Below are 23,465 nucleotides of genomic sequence, written 5' to 3' on the forward strand. Positions count from 1 at the left end.
GGATTTCACCTCATGGTGCAGGGATGACATGGCAGTACTGATCTGGTGAGGGGCATTCAGCACAAGCTGAAAGCCTCCCCAGGCTCTTGGCTATGCTGCAGGGGACAACCAAAGCACCAGTGTTGGGCTGCCTTTGAGTGTGACACCTGCCATGTTAAACATGCCCTGAGGAGAGGGCTCATGCCTGCTGGCAACCTAGCAGGTTGCCAAATGCCTTGGGCATTCAGAGAAGATATTCTGGGCCTTGCTTCCCACTCACCTCTGCTTTTGGCTGCCTGGGACCAAGGGATCCACTGCAGCACGCTGGACTCAAGTTTTGCAGCGTGCCTGTGCAGAGCTGAGAGGCACCACTCTGCCCGCACCTTGCATTTAAGAAATGCCTGTGCTCCTTCTCTGACAGCCTTCCCAAATCCCTGTATAAACATTATTTATGAAGGCTGTCTTGGGCAGAATGGACTGTGCAATCACATACTTGAGATGTCCTTTCAAGCTTTATAAAAACAAAGTTCCACACCCACATCTGGTACCACATCTGCTTGCAAGAAAACATGTCAGGTGGCAGGAATGCTATTACATTGTTTTAAAAACTGATTTAGTTGGCTAGCCTGGATCAAATAAAGCATGAATAAAGACACTACAGGGGATGCCTTGCAGATTTTGGGTGTTAATAGACATGCCCAAGGCTCAGGGAGATCAGAAGGTCATAATAATGCTTATACATGTTCGTGATGGCTTGCAAATACCTGTCAATCAGAATGAGACCATTGTCCTTCCTCAAGGCTCTGGTTCACTAAAGCACTCTGCTCTGTATCACAGGTTATGACGCTTATATCAATAATTATTTTTGATGTGAAGTTCTTCGTGCTTGTCTGGTGCAATTTTATGACTTCACCTTCAGAAAGTAAATCCCTTTTGCTTCTGCAGCCACCATCCTTTTGAAAATCTGAAGAAAATACTTAGTCCATGGGTATTCAGAGACCCTCCGACCCCAGACCCTCCGCTTAATACTGCAAAAGCTTAAATTCTCCAGAGCTGTATCATCCTTTTTTCTACACATTGTATTCCTAAATGATGTTTCAAGCTGTGGGAAAAAAAGCCGTAGTTGAAAGATAAATGAAAGAGTGCTTTTAAAAAATTAGGCTCCTGAGTTTCAACATGGCTTTGAGGAAAAGTTATCATACTTACTTACCAGAATCACATTCAAACTTCCACAAGCAAATACGTCTCATATTATTTCAGATTCAGCCTAGAATAAATAAAATTAGGTCTTTTCTGGAACATCTCTATGACACTGCATGTGATATCCTCCCAATACAGCCAAGGGCCATCCCGAATGTGCATGCCTGAGCTCCTGGCCCTCTGTCACAGTTACTTAACATCACACTCCTCAGTAAATCTTACCTGGATCCAAACTCTGTTTATTCATTGCCAGTTTGTTTGGGTTATTTTCAAATATAATAATATTATGGATTAATTGTAAAGGAAAACATTTTTGGAAATGGTCTTATTTAAGACGGATACAATTAGAAATTATTTTATTGTGCTGAAGAGAAGAACAATGGACATGGAGATGCACCAAAAGGGTAATGCTTGGTAAGGTTTATTTGAATAAGAGTAAGGTGAGCAGGCAAACAATTTACCAGTAAATACAAATCTGATTTGTCTGTTGCTTTGAAATACTCCATGCTAATTTGATTTTAGTAGCTTACTAAAATAGTGCCTTCTCTCAGTAACTGCTCATTGTCTCACACCTCTCATTTTCATAGATGACTTTTCCTTTAACTATAACGTAGTTGATCAATGCTTCATGTCCACCAAACTGGTAAATCAAGTGCTCCCACCTAAAAAGACAAGATGTTTAAGAATATATAAACTTGCATACGAGCAGGTATGCCCAGCATACCTGGCAATCTTATAAGATTTGCTTGAAAATGGGAAAACACTATTCCATGTCTACATGAAGTTGTCTCTTGCTGCATGAATACAGTGAGTCTATCAGTAGAGAATTTGTTCCACAAAATAAACACGTATTATCCCCAGGTAATTTTTAATTAGGCATGGATTACTTGTAATAACAGCCCCAAAAGTCTTAGGCTTTGTTTTCCATTGGAGTAATTAAGGAAAATGAAAGTGGGTCTGAAATGCTACCATTGTCCCTTTATTCACTGAAGATAACTAAGGTTAAAACACCTTTCAAATGCCAGTGGAAGAACAAACCTTGATGAATTTATGATAAGAAGATCCCCCTGCTTGCCAACCTCCAAGGAGCCATGTGTGTCTGATTTGCCCAGAGCATAAGCTGCATTAATGGTGGCAGCTGCCAGTGCTTCATTCATTGACATCTTCATGTTTACACAGGCCAGATGCATCACCATAGGCTGGTAGGCAAGGAAGAGGACAATGGGAGTTACCAGGAACACAAAGCTGCTTATACTTCCAATCCCTAAGCACTCTCCTTCTTCCTTGCACAACAGAAAGACTTGTTTTGTACAACACAAATTTTGCCAATTCCAAAACGAGAACTCTAAAATCAGTAGCTTTGAGAGCATTTTGAATAGGCCTCCCAGTGCATATGAAGGATGGAACCCATTCTAATTTCAAGAATTTCTGGCAAAAACTGCCAATACACACAAACAAACACAGGCTGCTGTCTGTGTGGGGCACGCAGCTCTCCTCGTCCACATGAAACCAGTTTGAAGCGTGCAAGACCTATACAAAAGTTATACAAGTAAGAAATTCCATCATTCTGTGGTTTCAGTATTAGGATTATCTTACCATTGAAAAACAGTATGCATTAGGATTAAAGTCACTGCCAAGAGCAACTATAACACCTTCTTCCAACATTTTTCTAGCTTGAGGTTGCTTCAGTCTAGTGGGAAAAATAAACTTATCAGTACAATTTGCAGTAACAATCAGTACAATAACAATAGTTATCATGCAATGATTTACAAGGGCAAAAGTCATCTCTCTGTTTGGCCACATTCATGCATTCAGTTACACTGATCCTTATGGAGATGAAAGCCCAAATTCCCCTCTTGCATCCCTACCTATCACCATATGGACAACATAAACGGGAAGTGTGAGCACAGCTTTTGCAGTAACAGCATGTGACAGCAGCCAGTGCCAACCATCAGCCTCCAGACCACTGAAATTCTGGTATTTATTCAGACCTCAGCCACTTAAGAATTTACAAGATGAAAATCTTCATTTATGAAAAAAACTATTTTCTAGTTCTTACAGCTTCAAAGACAGGCTCCAAAATATGAGCAGTGGCACATGCAATGCAATAGTCCCTTCTCAATTTTTGAGTATGTGAGTTTAGCCTGCATACATTAGAGATCTTTTCACTTAGCAATTACAAAAGATGTTTTCAATAACTTCAATATCTGGAATAGTCATTTCAAAATTGTTCATCCCCTGGATTAATCTGTGTAGATGTCTGCAGGGTGGCCACTTGGAAATACACTCTCTAGGAAATTTTAGCCATAGCTGCTGTAAAACCACTCTGGATTTACTGTGAGACTTCTCAGCAATCTCACAGATTTTTGAGGATTTCCAGCAGAAGACAGACATAAGGAGGGAGGCTCATTCAGTTCTCTGTACTCTCTGTACATGTGATTGCCTTCACTGACCCAGACTGATCCTTAAGGCATAGATACACGCTTATGCTTTAAGACTAAAAGACCTCAAACCACACACATGGGTTTGCAGTTACAGAAGTTTCCCTTGGATCTAGTGGCCTTACCTTAGCATGTAGGCTGTTGTTGGCAGAAGGACAGCAGCACACTTAGCTCTTGCCATCGCCACAATACCTTCATCAGTAACTTCTTCCAAGTGGCTGATGGCCCGGGCTCCTAGTTCAGCTCCAAGCTAAGTAAATTTTCAAGCAAATTACTCACTATTCTCAATTAGTTCAGTTTAAAAAGTTGTTTCTAAATAACTGGAAGAGACAATTCACTATTAAAGCAAAATATATCAGAAGATAAATAGTAAAGAATGCTTTAAAGGGCAATCAGAATACAGAGACAAAATGTTAATTTACTGCAGGAAAAGTTGATCACTTTATCCACCCACAGAGCAGAAGCCCACCTTCAGAAACACCTTGGTGCTTTAACAGCCTAACACACAAACTGTGTGAGAGCCATGGATGAAAGCATTATCAACTCCTCTTGATAAAGGATCCATCAGAAAATAGTTCACAAAACTGAATGCTGAACTGAAAATTTCCATGGGGAGGTCAAATAGGCTTTTATGATCAACCAAGTTTTTGGGTTGGTTTGGTTTGTTTTTTATGTACGGCTTGGGCAGGCCCCACAGGAAGGAAGCAATATTTAAATGATGGTGAAACATGGTGTCAAAGAGACTTTCTTTATCAAGATATTTGGGAACCTAGACTTGACTAAATCACCTCTCTGAGTGTGCTTGAGGATACTGATATCCGAGTAATAAGACTGCTGAGTGTCACTGCAGTTTGACTTGTTGCTTCTAAGAAGACATTTAACAAAAAATGTTTTTCAAGTTGCACAGAAAGCATGTTTTTGTCATTTTTGGGTGTATGGATATCCCCCTCCTTGATCTGTATCCCATGCAGAAGATAAGCAAAGTCAATGTTTGATTAGCCAGTGCATGTTAGTCGCACCGGTCAAGGCTTCCTCCCAAAGCTGCACATGGACTGCACTTCCTGGCATCTGTTTCTGTCAGAGGGTCTATTTCATAAAGTCTTAGAAAAGACAACCTCAGTTTTGAAAACTGCACATCTTTCACAGGCTGGGCTCTCATAGGAGCAAAAATGAATGTTAAGAAAGACGTACCTCAGCAGATTTCATCGGATGGAGCTCATCACCATGGAAGTTAATCTGTAACCCTATATCTTTTCCAGCTTGAAGTATTCTCCTTGTAGACTCCAGATCAAAGACTCCCTTCTCACAGAACACATCTATATTGTCGACATGTATTTCACCACGTAGTTTGAGTTCTTTCAGTTTAGGAATGTGGTTATTGACAATGTCGTCTGTGGCTTCAGTAGCAGTTTTCCCTCTAATGAAAAGAAAATGTTACAGAGCCATATGAGCAACATCCTCGAAGTCTGGCACACACTCAAGCCATAATGCAATTACTGAATTACTTAGGAAATGATGTAAATATAAATCCCTCAAAAGAACTTCAAATTAAAAAATTAAAACCCACTGTAATTCATGTACTCTCCAACGTGAGTTGCTTTCCATTCAAAGAATATTAGATTGTATTACTGAATGTTTTTAATAAGGTTGGCATCTTGGATGCTAACGAAGATATGGGATACTTCAAAACAATTTTTTCTGCATTCCTATTCATATATTCTGACCTCTTTATACTGTATTCTAAAATATAACTATTTAAAATATATAAATGAGCATTTAAATATGTTAAATGGTATTCATACAATATTTTTATGCAAGTATCAAAGCTCAAAAGGGATATGCAGTATGAGTCATCATTTTTAATTTACCTCTCCTCCTTTTGTATCATTCAGAGTGATGGACAGATAACTGTTTCTAATCAGAAGGACTTCCCAGGATTTGATTTGCCAAAGTCAGAATCATTTAGGAATCCTCTATTACATAAAGATAATCCAGGAGAGATCATTAAATGCCTTAGAACTAGCAAATAATCCCAAAACGTGCAGTTGAGTTAGCATTTTCCAATTTTAGCATTTAGGGCCAAGGGATGTAGAGCAGCTAAATGCCTGAGGCTCTCAATGCTCATTTCTGGCACTGTAAGGCATGCAGACACTGGCACTATGGAGTACCACACACAGCTGAGCCATGCAATGGCCAGAAATTCAAGAAGCCAAATTCTGCCTGAATTTATAAACAAGGTTGTAAAGCAGAGCTCTTCTTCCATTCCCTTCTCCCTGAAGCAGTCACTGGGGCTGCTCACCCTCTGACTGTGCCAAGGCTTCTCCCCTTTCTTTCTACTCAGCAGCCCTTGGAGGAATTTGGGTTGAAAGATTAGGGCCAGAGCCAAGACAAAACAGAGTGAAACACTAAGAAATGGTTTCACTTTTTGAGGGATATAATGCCCCAAAGTGCAAAATAAAACTGCTGTTGTTTTAATGCAGCAGATTTCTGCTCAGGAAAACACTGTGAAAATTTCTTGATAAAGTTGAAAAGGGCCCAATAATCACTTGCCAATAAAAGATAATAATGATTTTTAAAAACCAGACATTCCCCAAATCATAGGTTTGATTCAAAATGATAACTGGGGGGACCAAGGAAGAACTGCAGATTTCCTCATGGTCAAAATGAAAACCCAAGCCAGAGTCTAAGTTTGAGGGGTAGCATAAAATTCAAGCAAAATAGTCTAGACACAAACATTTGATTGAAAAGAGAAGAGAGTATTTTAAAAGACCCTGGAAAATACAGGTAACTCAGTATTTCCTTTAGGAAATTTCCTTAAATTCCCAACCACCTTTTCTCCTTACTTAAAATACAGTGTCATTACTACTACATTTTTTTATGCTTGATGTGCATCAGTGGGGTACGAAGTATGCAGAGAATGAGAAGGCACACCTGTCTTCCTAATACATGGGAGTTAGTATGTTTGACAAACTGGAATTAATTTCATTGGTTTACAGGAATGCTCAAGGCATTTTGGTGGGAAAGACTATTTATCAGGATTTTGACTGAGATCCTGCCAAGGCTTTTAGGAGAGGGAGGAAGGAAGGACTAAGAAATATATATACAGTGTGGGGTGAAAGGCCAATTTTATTTTACCATTAAGTCCTCTAAATTGTAGTTGCTGCCTTCAGCTGATATCAGTTACTTTATTCTTAACCATCTTCCAGTTACTGAAGATGATACAGGATTCATGTTCCATAGTTAGAGTGACAAAGGATAATTTGCCATCTTGCTCCAAATACACAAGAATTAGATTGAAAAAAGTATTTTTCTGGGTCATGTTTTCTTGAATGTTAGAAAAGGTTGGGTTGGTGTTTTTTGGGGGTTTGTTGTTGTTGTTGTTGTTTTGTGTGTGTGTGCGTGTTTTGTTTTGTTTTGTTGGTGGGGGTTTTTTTGAGTTTTTTTTTTTGGAGTATGTTTTTTTCTTTTAATGAACATCTCTTGAATATTGCCACATAATAAGCCTGCCTCCATCTCACATGCCTTGTCTTGCAGCAGCCTACCACTTAGTATGTCAAAATATCTAGCTAAAACTCCTTATTAGTTCCTTCCTACACTGAAATCTGATAACATGAAGATGTTATCTTCATCACAGCAAAATAAAAATCAGCAGTGAGAAAGGATTTTTATGATATGTCTACTTGAGCCATCAGAATAATTGATTAAACGCAGTTTAATCTTCATCTCATAGCTATAAGATGTATGCAAGTCTTCATTTAATGGAAGCATCATTAAACTCTGTTTATGGAGCTATATAAAGATTAAATATGATTTTTTTTGTTGTTGCTTGGTCAAATAAAATCTCATGGCAGAGACCAAGCTTGAAGGATAGCAGCAAATGCAAGCAGATGAACTTTCTGTACAGGAAACCCTTCAATCTGTGTGAGCATCAGCAGGAGGCAGGGGTTCTGTGCTAAGCCTATGCTGGCATTTAGGAGTCACTAAATAATGTTGCCCTGCCTTCCTTCAAATTAAAATTTAGGAGAGCTTCCTATAAATATTGGCTGGTGGTTTCTAAGTACACTCAGGAGCGAGGCAGAAGAAAGCGATTTTCCCTGCAAAGCAGCAGTACTCAACAAGAGGAAGGCCAAGGCCTCTTACTGGGGCACGGCGTGAGCTCCGCAGTAGGTGGAGGAAATGCCAATGTCCATGGATTTCTTGGCACGTTCGATCACCCGGAGCATTTTGAGCTCGGTCTCCAGGTCCAAGCCGTAGCCACTCTTGCACTCCACCAGCGTGGATCCCGCTCGGAGCATGCGCTGGAGGCGCCGCTGGAAGGAGGCCAGCAGCTCCTCCTCCGTGGCGTCCCGCGTGTGCGCCACCGTGAAATGGATGCCTCCCCCCGCCTGGTGGATCTCCATATAGGACGCACCTGCCAGCTTGGGTTAAAGAAAAGGACACAAAACCGCCCCCCATACAATCAGCTATGAACAGTTTTCCTTCCAAGAGACTCTGGAAAGTGCCTTGAGATCTCTTCTCAATGAGAGAGCTCAAGGGAGGAGAAAAATCCCCATTAATTCTTCCTCCCTCCCTCTTTATTTCTCTCTCCCTTCCACTTAAGTGAAGAAATGTTGTAAGAAGTGGCATAAAGAGAATTACTCTGAAGATCTGCTTTCCCCCGAGTCCAAGGGGAAAACCATTCTCTAGCTAAAATTTCATTTATTCAGAAAAGAAAAAGAAAGGAAACAATCAAGACTTAGATGGTAATAGAAGGTGGCGTTCCTGTATTGATTTAATTAATGCAAAAATATATCAAGGGTGGCTGCAAAGGATGCAGGTACACTCCTCTCTCAGCCTGTCAGTATTCAAAAATCATCCCTCCTCCCTCAGGTAGATTATCTAATGTAAATTATGTATTTTCTATAAAAGAAAGATGAGAGTCATTAGGAAGTAGAAACAGTTATACGTTAAAGAAAAAAGGAGGAAGAAAAATCCGTCTGTGTAATTTTATGGTGTTACCTTCATTGCAAACTCATGAACCCTATCACCAGCCCACACTGGATGTGTATGTGCATCTACCAGGCCTAAAGAAAACAAAGTAAATGCACACTTGAGTTACTTCACTGTGTAAGAGAAAAGATTATGAACACACAAGCAAATTAAATACACAGCAGAAGCTCCCCTAAAAAGTCTCTATTTGTTAGCAAGAAATAAAAATCCAACCAGCAAAATATCTAGGATTTTCTTCAGAGGCTATTACTTTTCTTTCTTGTTTTTTTCTTTAGGTCTGACACCTTATGCAAAATGTCTCCAGGTAAATGCATCAGTTGCTGAGTTGGTCATGTTATTTTGATAAAGTTTTCAAACCGTGGAAGAAAGGATAAACAACAAACTTTGAAAGAGTTCATTAGACTTTAAGCCTGTACTATTTTAACAAAGACAAGCAGCTTAGGCTGGGCTTAGCACACTAGACTTCCTCTAGCAACAGAGTCTTTTCTACAAGCTCTGAAACTGACACTGCTGAATGGCAAGACCACTGTAAGAGAAACACAGGTCTGACAGCACATGTACCAACACCACTCGGACAGTTTAACATGCAATAGACTTGCCCATCTTTTGGGGATTTTTTATCAGGCAAAATTGCAGAATAAGTGACTTAAAATCCCTCTTGCATCCAAACAGCTGTGGGAGGGATGGACAGACTGAGCTCCGTGGCTGAAGGGCTGATAGGCTGAGAGGGTACAAAAAGAGCAGTGAATCTGAAGAGTCACTCTGTGGGTCAGCCACGTTCCTGTTGTGATCTATGATATGGAGGAACAGATCCAAAGACAAAACAAGAGGAGACAGAGCTCCAGCATGAAGCCCAAAAGAACGCTTGAATATTTCTAGGGAGGGAGACTCCACTAGCTCCCTGGGCAGCCTGTTCCAGTGTTCAGCCACCTACACAGAGTAAAGAAGCTCTTCCCGGTGTTCAGGTGGAACTTGCGTGCATCAGTTCCTATCCACTGCCTCTTGCCCTACTGCTTGGCACCACTGAGAAGAGCCTGGATCTCTGGGCACCCCCCATTCTAGATAGTTATAGACATTGATGAAGTCCCCTTTCAATCGTCTCTTCTTGAGCCTGAACAGACCAAACTCTCTCAGTCTCTCCTCATAAGAGAGATGCTCCAAACACTTCATAATCTTTGCAGCCCTCCACTGTACTCATTCCAGCAGCTCCATGTCTCTCTTGTACTGTGGAGCCCAGAACTGGACACAGCACTCCAGATGTGGCCTCACCAGGGCTGAGTAGAGTAACAGGATCACATCCCTTGACCTGTTGGCAGTGCTGTTCCTTTGTATCACAAAAACACACCTACCTGGTAACACACACTTCCCAGAGCAGTCAATTATCCTTTCAAATGTTGCTTCCGAAAACTGACTGCGGATAACATCTGCCTGGCCCACAGCTTTGATACAACCATCCCTGCAAAACACAATGAACAAAGAACGTGTGAGCCTGTCTAAAAGTCAAGTGCTCAACGACACAGCTCCTGGAGCAATAGGGGCAGGACCTTCAGCAGGACTGAAGATGCCCACGCAGAGGTGGTTTGCTTATTTTACAGATGCACAGCAAACACTGGGGTAATGCCACGCATTTCAAGCTGTTTGCCATAACTTTGTCCTCTGCTTGGATCCCTCTGGATGACACCTTGGTTCTGCTCTAGTTCCCGGTAGCTAACCCTGTTTTCCTCCTGTGGATCAGCGAGCACACGGCATCGCTCCAGCAGGTATCCATCCGCAGGGCATTTAAATCAAAAAAGTGAGTCCCCGCGCTCAAATCAAACTGGCACTGCCCGGACCCGGAGCATGCCCCGTGCCCTGGGAAGCTACAGGGATCGGCCACTTTAGGACTGCTCTCCCAGTGGATTATGAGGAGGCCACCGGGAACCCTGCATCGTGCCTGGGGGATGCCTTCCAGCCTCGCCTGGAGCTCCGGCAACCCGAGCCCGGCGGGAGAAGCAGAGCCCGTCCCGCCCGCGGCCCCGCACTCACTCACGGCCCCGCACTCACTCACGGCCCCGCACTCACTCACGGCCCCGCACTCACTCACGGCCCCGCACTCACTCACGGCCCCGCACTCACTCACGGCCCCGCACTCACTCACAACCCCGCACTCACTCACGGCCCAGCACTCTCTCACAACCCCGCACTCACTCACGGCCCCGCACTCACTCACGGCCCAGCACTCACTCACGGCCCCGCACTCACTCATAACCCCGCACTCACTCATAACCCCGCACTCACTCACGGCCCCGCACTCACTCACAACCCCGCACTCACTCACGGCCCAGCACTCTCTCACAATCCCGCACTCACTCACAATCCCGCACTCACTCACGGCCCCGCACTCACTCATAACCCCGCACTCACTCGCAATCCCGCACTCACTCACGGCCCCGCACTCACTCACGGCCCCGCACTCACTCACGGCCCCGCACTCACTCACAACCCCGCACTCACTCACAACCCCGCACTCACTCACGGCCCCGCACTCACTCACAACCCCGCACTCACTCACGGCCCCGCACTCACTCACGGCCCCGCACTCACTCATAACCCCGCACTCACTCACGGCCCCGCACTCACTCACAACCCCGCACTCACTCACGGCCCCGCCGCACTCACTCACGGCCCCGCACTCACTCATAACCCCGCACTCACTCACGGCCCCGCACTCACTCGGCCCCGCACTCACTCACGGCCCCGCACTCACTCACAACCCCGCACTCACTCACGGCCCCGCACTCACTCACGGCCCCGCACTCACTCGGCCCCGCACTCACTCACAACCCCGCACTCACTCACGGCCCCGCACTCACTCACGGCCCAGCACTCTCTCACAACCCCGCACTCACTCACAACCCCGCACTCACTCACGGCCCCGCACTCACTCGGCCCCGCACTCACAGCCCCACCACCAGGCTGGCGGCCCGCAGCACGCCCAGGCCGGCCGCGCCGTCCCTGGGCCGCAGGTAGGGCTCTCTTCGCCCGCACACCAGCACCAGCTGCTCGGCGTTCTCCAGCAGCAGCCGGTGCCGCTGCGGGCCCGCCATGGCCGCTGGCACCGAGCGCCGGCCCCTCGGCTCAAAGTCCCCCGGGGGGCGCGGCCCGGCGCCCCTCCCGCCCCCCGTCCCGTCCAGCCCCGCCTCGCCCGGGACCAGCCCGACCCAGCTCCGGAGACGGCCGTGGCCCTGCCCGGCCCGGGCTGCCCTCGCTGTGCCGCAGCCCGCTGCAGGCGCGGGATGCTGTGCTGGATTCGCTCCGGGATAACGGGACCACATCCGTGCATCGCGCTGGCTCGTCAGCATCTCCGAAGCACGAGGTTTTCCAGCCGGGGCTTCCCGGAGCTCTCAGTCCTCACAGCACCACCTGGAGATTTCCCTTTGCCAAGAAAATAGGAGCCTCTGGTTTGGGAGCGCTGCTTTGCCCACGTGCCCCCTCCCCGGCGTCCATCACCTCCCCAGCATCCATCATTTTGCCTGCCCCGACCACCTTGCCCGCATGGCAGCACCAACCCCCGAGGGACCGCAACACCTCCCACCGCGCAAGGTGTGCAGGCAGACATTCGTTTATCCAGGCAGACATTCATTTAAAAGATTCCAAACCCGAAACGTTTGTGCGATTCTGCTGCCCCCTAGAGAACGAGGGATGGGAGAATCAGGGAGTAAATATTTGCTCCCAACACGGATTTTTTTGGTTTTCTTCTCTCTTCACATATTCATAGCCTCTACAGGACTCCAGTATTTCCCAGCTGGAAAATGGAGTGTCTTTCTAAACAGTTGGTCCCTCAAACACTTCTCCCAGGATGCCAATCTTTAGACACCTTCTTTTCTTTTAGAAAGAGAAACGATTTAAAATGCTGGTAACACATTTATGTGCATATACATATTCCTGTTCAGCAGAAAGGGTTGGATATGTTGGCTCTTCGAATGAGCCTTTCTGGTGAAGTCTTGTTTGCAAAGGAGGCAAGATTTGCATCTAAAGCCCAGTAGTTTGTATTTAATACCAAACCTCAAAAGTGAATAAAACTACAATAAAGTTGGGTGTTACCTTGTGATGCTGGTGTAAATGCTGCACCACGACCTTTGTCTTCCTCCTAAACTCTCACTTAAGCATGCAGAAGATTGACAGGAGAGTTGGTAGAGGGTGCTTTACCACTTCCAGGAGTTCCTGCTGCTGACTTTGGTCCTCCCCAGCAGTATCACAACATGTTTGAAGGCAGAAATCAAAGAGGAACCTGGCAACAGCATCATAATGAGCACAGAAGGATGTCCCACTGTGGGGGATGCTTAAGCAGTGGCGCTGGGCTGAGAGCTGTTGTGTCAGGAATGAAACACAGCATGTCGTGGTGGAGGGGAAAAAAGGAGAGATCAACACACCTGTGAGCTGTGTTGTTACACTTTTAAAGAAAAAGTCAGGTTTGTGCTCTAGGCTTCTCCAACAATCAAGGTCAGATCCTGATTTAAATCCTGACAATTGGTGAGGACTTTATGCTTAGGAGTGTATTTTTTCCTAGGATTTATATTCTGTTTGCAGAAAACTTACAGATGTGCTTGTGTATTTCTATATGCCCTGGTTCTTTTCTGGTGAAGAATTTTCTCTGTAACAGATCAGCATATGAAATAAGATCAATCCACTGCAGGCAGGTTTCTGACATGCTGTGCCTGATCTATTTTTAAGAATACTGCCCAGAAAGGTAAGTGCAGGGATGGTTTCTAGGTTGCATCCTCAGGAAATTCTAGTTTGATTCAAAAAGTACAGATTGTAAATACTCGGCTGTATTTTTGAAATGTTGGCAGAAATCACTAGATGTAAACAGAGTAGGGTACTAAAGGAACCCAGCATAAATTTCTTAAATTTATGGCTTTTAAATCATCTTAAAGTTCCAGTGAAATTTCTTTTTGAAAATAATTTTTAAAGGTGACATTTTCAATGAGAGAAAAAATCCCAGGAGAAATAGAGAAACAAGTTGAGTATCAGGTTACTGATTTAAGGGATTTCATCTCTTCTTGCTGGTGCTTTACATGAGAATATGGTATGCTTATTCCTCAAGAACCCCTTTTCAAATACACTGTCAGAACTACATTAGAATGTCTGTTCTTGTAAACAACTTGTAATTAAAAACAAAAGGCCCAACCTTAGAGATGAGTCTCAGATCAAGTATTGGCTAATTTTTCCTTAAATCTGTAGATTAGGTTTTTTCATGTGCTAAACAGACCTTTCCAGTAATACACATAGCATGAGGAAATGTCCTGGAAGGGGACACCACGCGTGCCTTAACACAAGTCCGTTACTGTTGAAACTTACTGAGTGCTATTTCCCTGTTTACAAAAGCAGCAGAGGTCAGAAAACCCTCAGGATCAAACACAGAAAATGCATCACTTGGATGAAAAGTGACTTGCAAATGTGGAATACATCCAAACTAAATTGCAAATCTGTTATGTACCTTTGACTTCCCTCATGTCGGATTGAGCTTAATATCACATTTACAAATACTTTTTGCACAGTTTTGCAAAAGTGAAAGTAAATTCTGGATTTCTATTTTTTTCTGTGAACCTTGCATCCCTCAAACCATGGAGACATTGCTTTTGCTCAGATTCAGAGCTTCCTGAATCCTGTTTCCAGATGTCTTTGACAAATTCCATAATGGCCTCGGGAGGGAGAGACATTGGAAGGGAACACCACAATTTGCCTCAGGGGACACGATTTGATTTTCCCTGACCACAGTGCAACCTTGCCAGCCTATGTGCCTTGGTTTCCTTTTCACATGAGCTGTGGGCACCTGGTACAATCCCAGCATCTGGGCTTATGGCTAAAGCTTGTCCTTCTTTGCAGTCTGTGAGCTGCGCAATACAGAACTGGAGTTTGCACATTTTTTTCTTTCAGCAACAATAAGGATTTAGGGTCTTCTCAGGTAGGTTGTGTACCCTTTCTTATGTACTCTTAGGAATGGGAAGGTTTCCAAGTAAAAAATAAACAGCAAACAACCTAATACTCAAATGAGAAACACACAAAAATAAGCTTATAAGCTTGAAGCTACACGTGGTATGCGTCATGGCTCACTATTTCTGGGCTCTTTTTGACCATCTTTTCACCATATTTAGTAAGTGGTTTGGCAGGGCATAATCTTTTCCTGAGAGCGTCCTGCTACTTTGTCTCCATTTTCTTTTATCCTATAAACAATTGGAATAACTTAAACACATGAAAGCAATTTTTCTTTTTAGTTACTTTATGTACCTTGTATTTAACATGTAAAATCACAAGCCCTTTTATTTGTCTTTAATATACACCTAAGTGAATTTTTGCAGTTCTTTTGCCTTCTGGACTTGCTCCAGAGGAGAAGAAAAAAAATCTGTATTCATGGGCCTTCCTCCATACAAACTAAGAACCAGCTGCAATTACTCTGATATATTCAGAGTACTCTATCTTCACTTGCACTGCAATTTTTTCCACATCATTTAGGACCAGGATCTAAGTTAAGCACACGTTTAAGTTGTTGTCTGACTTTATCTGCATGGGTTCTTCCATCTAAATTAATGGAACACTTGATGGTAGCAAAGAGAAACACATGCCTCCATTTTTGCAGCATAACTGAACTAAGATTAGCTATCAACTTATGCACCAAGGTATTATTTAGTTAAAGTGTTTGACACCTGGTACCACGCAAAAGTAAAATGGTCTGAGATTGAATGTAACTGTCTAAAATGTAACTGTAATGGTCTAAGGAATGTAACTGTCAGAAAAAAAAAGGTATAACAAAACATCTCAAAAGAATGTGAGACTGTGTGAAAGGATCACACTTCCTGAGGATGAAAACTCAACTCTATAAAGCAGCTTATTTGTCTGAAAGAGGGAGATAGATTACATGATAAAAATATCTTTGTTTCCTTAGTTCTGAGTTCTTGCTTTTCCAAAATGTAAGTCCACTTGTCTTTCCCATTATTCATCTTACTGTGGATTTTTGGTTTGGTTTTTTTTTTACTTTCTTCTAGATAGTGGTTGCATCTAGGCATTCACCAGTGTGTCTGTCTACTTTGATTCATTTCTCAAGAGCCCTCTTCAAAAACAGATGTGACTGCTTTCCTGATGATGGGTTCAGGCTGTCTGTCCTGGAATATCAACAGCCCATTTTTAAGTTAGCAAGTATCTACAACATTAAGGATGTTATACACAAAATGCTCCCTTGCTTCTTTTGTGTTTTGCCTTGTTTTCTTTTAAGAGAGGTTTCTACTAATTTCAAACTGCTACAGGACTTTCCTTGTGTGAAGATTTTTCCTAGCACAAAAACCAGCATTTCACCAACAACCACCGGTGTTCTACATTGAGGAATTCTCACCCTGTGGGAAGGGAGACACCAGAAGTGCTATAAATTACAGGAAGTAGCTCTCTCTGCAAGGTAAAAACATTCTCTTTACCCTTAGGAAAGGAATTAAGCACTCTGGCTGCACAGCACAACTACAGATATGCCTGTTTAGTTGAGAAACAGGCACATTCATCTGTGCACACAGAAGGGGTTCAGCATGAGCTTGGTCTTCCCGTTACTCTGAAAAGCTGAAGCTGGGTGAGCTGTCATAGTGATGGCCCTATCTGCTGATCCAGTGCTCAGACAGTATATGACAAACTCACTTCCAGTCCCACTTCCTCCTCATGAGGAAGAGCACTTTCAAATCAGTGCCAGCCCATTGCAGAGAAGGAACTGATTTAGACACGAAGGTGACAGTCACAGCCCTTCCTCCTGCAATTCTGACAGCACTGTGACTACATGGCAGCACAGGAAGGGCATTATTCTGCATCATGAAGTCATTAACAGGGCATGCTGCATTGCAAACCAGGCAAGATGCTTTTCTGCCTCTCATTCCTGCCATCACCAAGAACACATGGGGTTGTTCTGAAGTTTCCTATGCTTATTGCAAATTTTAAAGTACTCATTTATCCTTGTGATAGTACTGATTTCAGCTTAAATAGCTCTTTTCCCTTTCCAATGGCATTGTAGGGTACTTCAGCAGAGCTGCAAAGCCTCCACGCTGCCAAAAATGGTCTGGTTTCAGCAATGAAACACCTGGACAAGTACATCCAAAGTGATCTTTCACTCTTTAGGGAAGCTTACACGTGTAAATATTAAGGGAACACGTGGATAGCTCCAGGGATGACTTCCAACATGAGAGAAACAGGGAGGTATTTCTCTGCAGGATCTATCCTGAGGGGCTGCTGTCCTTCCCCCAGTTCACACAACCATGCTCTATCCTAACGCAGCCCCGAGCTCCGGGCACTGCCCACTCCAGCTGCCTCTGGCAGGACGTGTGACCCCAGCCACAGCGCTGCAGATCTGCACTCCACGTGCAGCCACAACCTGTGCAGCTCTTAGACAGGACACCATCTCTGCACAACACGCTGAGGAGGACCACAGGACCCTTTCCATTCTTCAGCAGACTCACAAAGCACACTCCCGTTCTGCACTCTCCTGTCTCAGCTCTATTAATGCCACTGAAATCTGTGCATCGCCACGGCTGCCAGGAGGCTTGTGTCTGTGTGGCTGTTGGCTACTGAGTTTATACAAGTTTGTCCTTCCCTAATGACCATACAGCCACACTTCAAGCTTCCTGACCTAAAGCAGGAGGGTATTTCTGAGAGAAACTGGGGTATAACAGATCTCCACACCTCACCTGCAGTGAAATCTTCCCAGCTAATTCCAAATGTTTCATAAACAGGTTTAGAGATGAAATGTATTCAAACAATCACTACATACATACTGTAAAATACAGACTGCCAAGTCCTCCTGTGTTTCAGATGGGAAGATAACTGGTATTTTTTAAATACTTCTCATTTTAGTATTTTCAGCTTTAAATTTTAACAATTACCTGTTGTTCCTTCAGCAGTTGTTTTTCAGACACCAATAAATTATTAGAGACCTTTTAAAGGGTTAATTTTCCCAGTACTAAAACACAACAGAAAAAAAGTAAACACCTTACTACAAAAGTATGAAAAACAAAGCAAAACAAAAAAAAAGTTTATTTCCAGAAATACAAAACACCTATTCTCTCATTTCTCCATCTTCTTCCTCTTCTTCCACACCTCTGATGTACAAAACATTATTGCACCTGTAAACAGAACCAAGAGTTCCCTTAGCTCTAAATGTTATCATTTTCCCCACATAAAACATGCTTTAAACATTTTTTTGTTTGAATATAGCCTGGCAACAGCCAAATTCTACAGAATAAAATGCTGTTGACCTCGTACACCTTTTCCACACAGTACATTAAATTGTGCAACTTCATAAATGTAGTAACTGTTTGACAATGCTGTACAAGAAAATTTTTACTTTTGGGTGAACAGTTAAGGTCAAATTTAACTTTCAAGCATGCAAAACATTTCCAGTTGCAATGCATTAGTTTACAATGCCAAAGGACTCCCAGATATACAATAATGTGGAAAACAAAAGCATTTAGTCACCACAAAGGAGATAGTAGATACGTCTTTAAATATATTCAACAATTAATTTGTCTCCTCTCAGAAGGGACTTTGATATCAAAGACACATTCATAGCCTTCCTGTAAGAGCTGCACTTGGCATCTTAATTAGACAAGAAACACAGCACCCACCAGGATAAAATTTAATGCAAGTGGTGAGGTGATTTGGAGCCTTCCTCCACCATAAAGAAATACCCCAATTACCTTATCAAAACTTCACCCAGGTGTCCAGACAACGCACCGTCTATGTACTCCTCTGTGTTCGCAAGCTCGAAAGAAAAATGAGAAAATAATCAGAATGACGGCAGTAGAAGCGGCTTCCCAAGGCACAGGACGGTTCTGCCCCAGCGCGGCTCCAGCGCCCGGGAGGCCGAGCGGCCCCGCTCCCTCCCGCACCGCACCGCGGCACCGCCCGCACCCCAGAGCGCGGCTGCGGGCGGGAAAGGCCCTCACGCACCTTCTCATTCCGGCCCGTGCCACGGGCAGGAACACCTCCCCTAGAGCACGCTGCTCAGAGCCCCGTCCAGCCCGGCCTTCAACACTGCCGGGGATGAGGCGTCCACAGCGCCGGCACCGCCCCCGGCCCCTCACCTGCATGTTCATGTAGCCGTCCACGGAGACGAGGTAGCCCTTGTACTCCATCCCCCACTTCAGCTTCACCATCACCGGCTTCCCCGTCAGCCCGTTCAGGAACGGCTTGGGGTTCAGGGGCAGGCTCTGGCGGGGGAAGCACACGGTCAGCGCCGGTAACGGAGCGCCTCCCGCCCCTCCCGGCTCCCGGGCCCCTCAGTTCCCGGTTCGCCGCCCGGGGCCGGTGGCGGCCCGGCTCCCGCCCGTCCCGGCTCCCGCTTACCATGGCGGGAGAAGCGCAGGCCCGCGCGGGAACCCTTCGTGCGCGCCGCGGGACAACGGGAGGCGATGGAAGCGATGGAAGCGATGGCAAGCAGCTCCGCTTCCAGTTCCGGGGGCGCCACTGGCCCACCCCGACCTCCCGCCCGCGCCGCGCCGCGCCGCTCTCCCCATAGGCTGGCGGGCCCGGACGCGCCGGGCCACGGGCGCGGCTGCCCATTGGCTGGCCGGTGCGGCGGGCCTCTCTCATTGGCCGGCCCGGCCAGCCCCATCCCAGCCCCGTCCCAACCAATCGCTGTTGCGCGCCGGGGTCGCGCGGCCGCGGGCAGTGCGCGCGCGTGAGCCCGTGCCCCTGTGCGTGGCCGTGTGACGCACATGTGCGCGTATCCTGTGCGCGCACCCTGTGCCCTGTGCGCGTACCCTGTGCGCGTACCCTGTGCCCTGTGCGCGTACCCTGTGCCCGTGCCTGTGGCCTGTGCGCGTACCTTGTGCCCTGTGCGCGTACCCTGTGCCCGTGCCCGTGCCTGTGCCCTGTGCGCGTACCCTGTGCCCGTGCCTGTGCCTGTGCCCGTACCCTGTGCCCTGTGCGCGTACCCTGTGCCTGTACCCTGTGCCCGTGCCCCGTGCCCGTGCCAGCGGCGCAGCGCTGCGCGGCCCCGCGGCCGTGCCCGCCCCGCACACGGGTGCGGCTCGTTCCTGCTGTGCAGGGCAGGTGCCCACGGGGTGGCAGCGCCTGAGCGGCGCGGTGGCCGTGGCACCGGGCGGGAGGCTCTGACAGCCCCTCCTGGTGGTGCCGGCCGTGGAGCCCCGCGAGCGGCGAATGCCTGGCGGTGTCCCTCTGTCTGCGAAAATAAATCCGCGGAGCAGCCCCTTGTCGCGATTCCACACGCAGGGATAGAAAATCTCAGAGTTCATAGGACGCGTTGAGTGCGAGTTCCCTCTCGGTGTCTTTTGATTCCTTGGCAAAGATGTTCCTGGGTGTAGAGAGATTCGTGAAACGTCAGTCCCGCACTAGCTGTAATTTATGTCTTAACCTTTGACAGGCAAATATGTTGAACCGACTTCTGTTCCGTTTACCAATTTGTCACATCCTCACTAATGTCTTCTACTACTCTATGTATATTCTATACTCTATTCATCAAATGCCACGAGATGTATTTCTGTTCCTGCATACAGCATATTCCCTTGATCTTCGGTGTATTGGGTGCTGAATGTGGAAAACACACGTTCGGGAAAATTACCCTTTCAGGAACAGAACTATTGTGGGGTTTGTGCATTTAGCCTTCCAAAGGTGAGTCTGGTGCCCTAGTATTGAAAGCAAAACCATTATCGCCTCCTCAAAGCTGTGCGTTTAGAGCTGCTGATGCAACAAGCCGTCTTGGGTGAATGTGTAGGAGTGAAACAGATGGGATTTTAATTCCCCTTCCCTGGCATGTATCAAAAGTGCAGTTACAGAATCACGGAATTGTTGGGGTTGGAAGGGACCTCTGAAGATCATCCAGTCAACTCTCCTGCCAAGACAGGATCACCTGGAATGGGTGACACAGGAATGTGCCTCCCAGAAAGGGAGACTCCACGACATCCCTGGGCAGCCTGGTCCAGGGCTCTGCCACCTTCAACGTGAAGAAGTTCTTCCTCATATTGAGGTGAAATTTCTTGTGAAGATATCTAGATGCGCATTTCCATGACCATTAGAAATAAGTGTGATTTTCTTTTGGGATGTAGTGGATGGGCAACAGAAACAACACCAAAATCATGCTAATTATCTTTCTGGTAGCAGGACTTACCATGGGCCAGCTGAAAGAGTAACTAACTTATAAGATTTTTCTGTAAGGAAATCTGTTTAGACTATGTAGGAAAAATATAAGCACAATGAGAAATGGTGGATATATAATATATAATATATAATATATAATATATAATATATAATATATAATATAATTATATATTATATATTATATATAATTATATATTATATATTATATATTATATATTATATATTATATATTATATATTATATATTATATATTATATATTATATATTATATATTATATATTATATATATATAATGGAGGATTTTTTTAATGCCATTAGCAGTATAGAATTGCTGATTTCACATGATAACATGTATAATGTGGCAGAATGCAATGAGCTTACAGCGAGTGTCCTGAATAAAATCATACTGCAAGAGCAATTTTTGCACTGTTCTGACAGGGATAAACATGTATATCTGTGAATGGCAATATAACAGGTTTGGTATGTTATCTGTAAATAGCACTTGTTACTTTTACATATGAAATATGAAACCAATTTTGACCAATTTGACGTCTCCTACTCACGCTGGGAAAACTTTTTGTGTACCAAAAAATACGAGCATTTATATTCCTCTTTTAATATGATCTTTTCCTCGGGTGAGTAAATATTCCAGCCCTATTGTTACAAAAAACAGGCATTTCCCAGCATCATGGATGTCAGTGTAGAAATCGGACAGCGAGAGTGCTTGACTTCTTGTTTCATAACTGGTCCATGAATTCACATGTCTCAGTAATCTCAACTTCATCTCAGACTGGGTCTGCAGCAATTTTGTGTGGAGGTAGGGTAGGAAGGAGTACTGAAAGCACAGAATGTGTGACTACATCTCATGTAGTTAACTGAGTAAATCAGTTAATCAGGAAATGAAATAACTGTTGTTTTTCTTTCCCCCTTATGAGGAATTTGCTGCTTACCTTGTTGACTGAATCATTCTGACTCAGAGACAGTCTTCTTACGCTGATCTTTGGACCTTCAGCACAGGGGTGAAGTTCACCTTTTGTCCTCTTTGTATTTCCCATGTAACAGGGGAAGTAATAATTTGCATTCTTTTCTGCCTTTGGGTCAGGGTGTTTAGGCTGTTGCCCAACAGGAAATGAACAGGAAGAGTTGTTGTAATAGGTTAGTCCAAACCTTAGCTCCTGGATAGATGGATAGGATTTTCTCTTGCAGCTCAAGGATGGGAATTTAACACAAATGCCTACATCTGTTCTTAAGGAGATAGGTTAAGCAGCTGGATATTCAAGGGCAGCAGCATTTCTGGTGGAGGGGTTGGTTAGATGGCGTTGTGTGTGTAAGTGCAAATTCTCGCTGACATCACTAATGCACTGTGCTCCTATAAAACCTGGCTGAGAGGGCCTTCGTACCATCACACTGCTGAGAGAAACCTCGGCGGCCCAGAACTCCTTCCTGATTCAGCCGAGCTTGCTGGCACTGCAAGAACCTGTTTGTTGGGGGTTAGATTTGTTTTTTTCCTTCTCACAGAATTTTTCCCCATAAGTTTCCAAGAAGCCTTGATGACTACTTAGTCAGAACAAAAGGGAGTACTTGAGGGATATGGCAGCACAAGGCTACACCCATTGTTTTTGAGTCCCTGGGAGTGTCCCTCAGAGGAGAGAGATGATGAGCTTTGGGAAAGGTAAAAAGACAGAGCTGGGGGAGGGGAGCTCACTCTTGCTCTCAGCGCCGAAGAGGACGGTCAGGCTGCCCTCTGCTACAGGAAGAGTTCATGGCCATCACTCTGCCTCTGTCTCGTCCTGGGAAAGCTACCATCATCTGCTGTGTACCCGGGAATCCTGAGCTCGCTTTCTCCAGCCTCCCCCCACCGCCGCTGCTTCTTGGGAGCTTTGAGGTTCCCCTGCTACTCTGTAGCCCTGCCCTGCCCAGCCCTGCCGGGACACCCCTGCTGCTCCAACTGCCAGGGCAGAGCTCCTCATCTCATCCACCAGCCCGGGACTTTCCTCCCTTCCAGCTCGGCCTCTCGGAGTCCTGCAGGGGCACCCAGATCAAACTGCCCCGGGCTTTCTGTGAAAGCCCTCAAAGTTCTTAGTTCTGTTTATTATTGATGCTGTAGTTGTTGGTTGGTTGTTGTTTTGTCATATACACTAGTAAAGAACTGTTATTCCTATCCCCATACCTCTGTCTGAAAGCTCCTTTAATTTTTTTTTTTTAAATTAGAATAATTTAGAGGGAGGAGATTAGAATTCTCCATCTCTAGGGAGGTCCTGCCCCCTTCCTAGCAGATATCTGTCTTTCAAACCAAGACAGATTTTTGGCGCCCAATGTGCAGCTTGAGGGCATTGAGAGGAAAAGGAATAACAGTTCTTAAGTGACCTTGTGCACTGGGTGTAGAAACCTCCCTAAATAGCATCATGTGGTCTAGCTTACCTTGGTTTGGGTGGCATGTGGTTGTGGCTGTGTTTCTCCCATTTGCAGGCCCTTATTTAAACATGGGCCCTATAACTAAGGCTACTGTGGCTGTTATCCAGTTTGCACTATGGGTTAATAAGGTGAGGAATTCATGGATTTTTAACTTCCTCTGGAAGGCAGGCACATGGATACATGGCTATCACACTCTAAGTGTTTGTTTGTGGGGTTACTTTAACAATGGTACCTATTGTGAGGAAATTACTCCAGGGGAATTTTTTTCCCAACCCTTCACTCAGCTGTTTAGGTCTATTCCACCAGTTTTTGAAG

The 23,465-nt window shown here is 45.1% G+C and overlaps 2 protein-coding genes across 3 annotated transcripts; both read right to left on the reverse strand.

Annotated features, from left to right (window-relative positions):
* Positions 1-1,520: 1,520 nt before the first annotated feature.
* AMDHD1 (amidohydrolase domain containing 1) lies at positions 1,521-11,939 on the reverse strand. Of its 2 annotated transcripts, none has more exons than XM_063394900.1 (9): positions 11,810-11,939; positions 9,959-10,065; positions 8,619-8,683; positions 7,761-8,038; positions 4,812-5,037; positions 3,746-3,870; positions 2,776-2,869; positions 2,218-2,378; positions 1,521-1,841 (listed from the first exon to the last, which is right to left on the reverse strand). In XM_063394900.1, exons 1-9 carry the CDS (start codon positions 11,929-11,931, stop codon positions 1,727-1,729), a joined length of 1,293 nt encoding a protein of 430 aa, XP_063250970.1. In that variant the 5' UTR covers positions 11,932-11,939; the 3' UTR covers positions 1,521-1,726. The 2 variants fall into 2 exon arrangements, with proteins under 2 accessions (XP_063250970.1, XP_063250969.1); XM_063394899.1 differs by lacking the exon at positions 11,810-11,939 and adding an exon at positions 11,550-11,748.
* A 5,680-nt stretch (positions 11,940-17,619) lies between these two features.
* Positions 17,620-21,790, reverse strand: SNRPF (small nuclear ribonucleoprotein polypeptide F). The gene is made up of 6 exons (XM_063394991.1): positions 21,686-21,790; positions 20,488-20,626; positions 18,963-19,861; positions 18,701-18,826; positions 18,314-18,378; positions 17,620-17,740 (listed from the first exon to the last, which is right to left on the reverse strand). The coding sequence occupies exons 1-6, from the start codon at positions 21,788-21,790 to the stop codon at positions 17,674-17,676; spliced, it is 1,401 nt and encodes a 466-aa protein (XP_063251061.1). The 3' UTR covers positions 17,620-17,673.
* Between the last annotated feature and the right edge of the window lie 1,675 nt (positions 21,791-23,465).

Source organism: Prinia subflava, chromosome 4, assembly GCF_021018805.1.
Source record: "Prinia subflava isolate CZ2003 ecotype Zambia chromosome 4, Cam_Psub_1.2, whole genome shotgun sequence".
In the NCBI taxonomy this organism is placed as follows: Eukaryota; Metazoa; Chordata; class Aves; order Passeriformes; family Cisticolidae; genus Prinia; species Prinia subflava.

Coding starts and splice junctions, on each gene's coding strand:
- AMDHD1 (XM_063394899.1), bottom strand. CDS start 11,695: ATGGCGGGCCCGCAGCGGCACCGGCTGCTGCTGGAGAACGCCGAGCAG. Junction 2,870..3,745: donor ACAACAGCCTACATGCTAAG/GTAAGGCCACTA, acceptor TTTTCCCACTAG/ACTGAAGCAACCTCAAGCTA. Junction 2,379..2,775: donor ATGCATACTGTTTTTCAATG/GTAAGATAATCC, acceptor CTTGCCTACCAG/CCTATGGTGATGCATCTGGC.
- SNRPF (XM_063394991.1), bottom strand. CDS start 21,790: ATGGGAAATACAAAGAGGACAAAAGGTGAACTTCACCCCTGTGCTGAA. Junction 20,627..21,685: donor AGAATGATTCAGTCAACAAG/GTAAGCAGCAAA, acceptor ATGCGCATCTAG/ATATCTTCACAAGAAATTTC. Junction 18,827..18,962: donor CCTGCGCTTCTCCCGCCATG/GTAAGCGGGAGC, acceptor TTCCCCCGCCAG/AGCCTGCCCCTGAACCCCAA.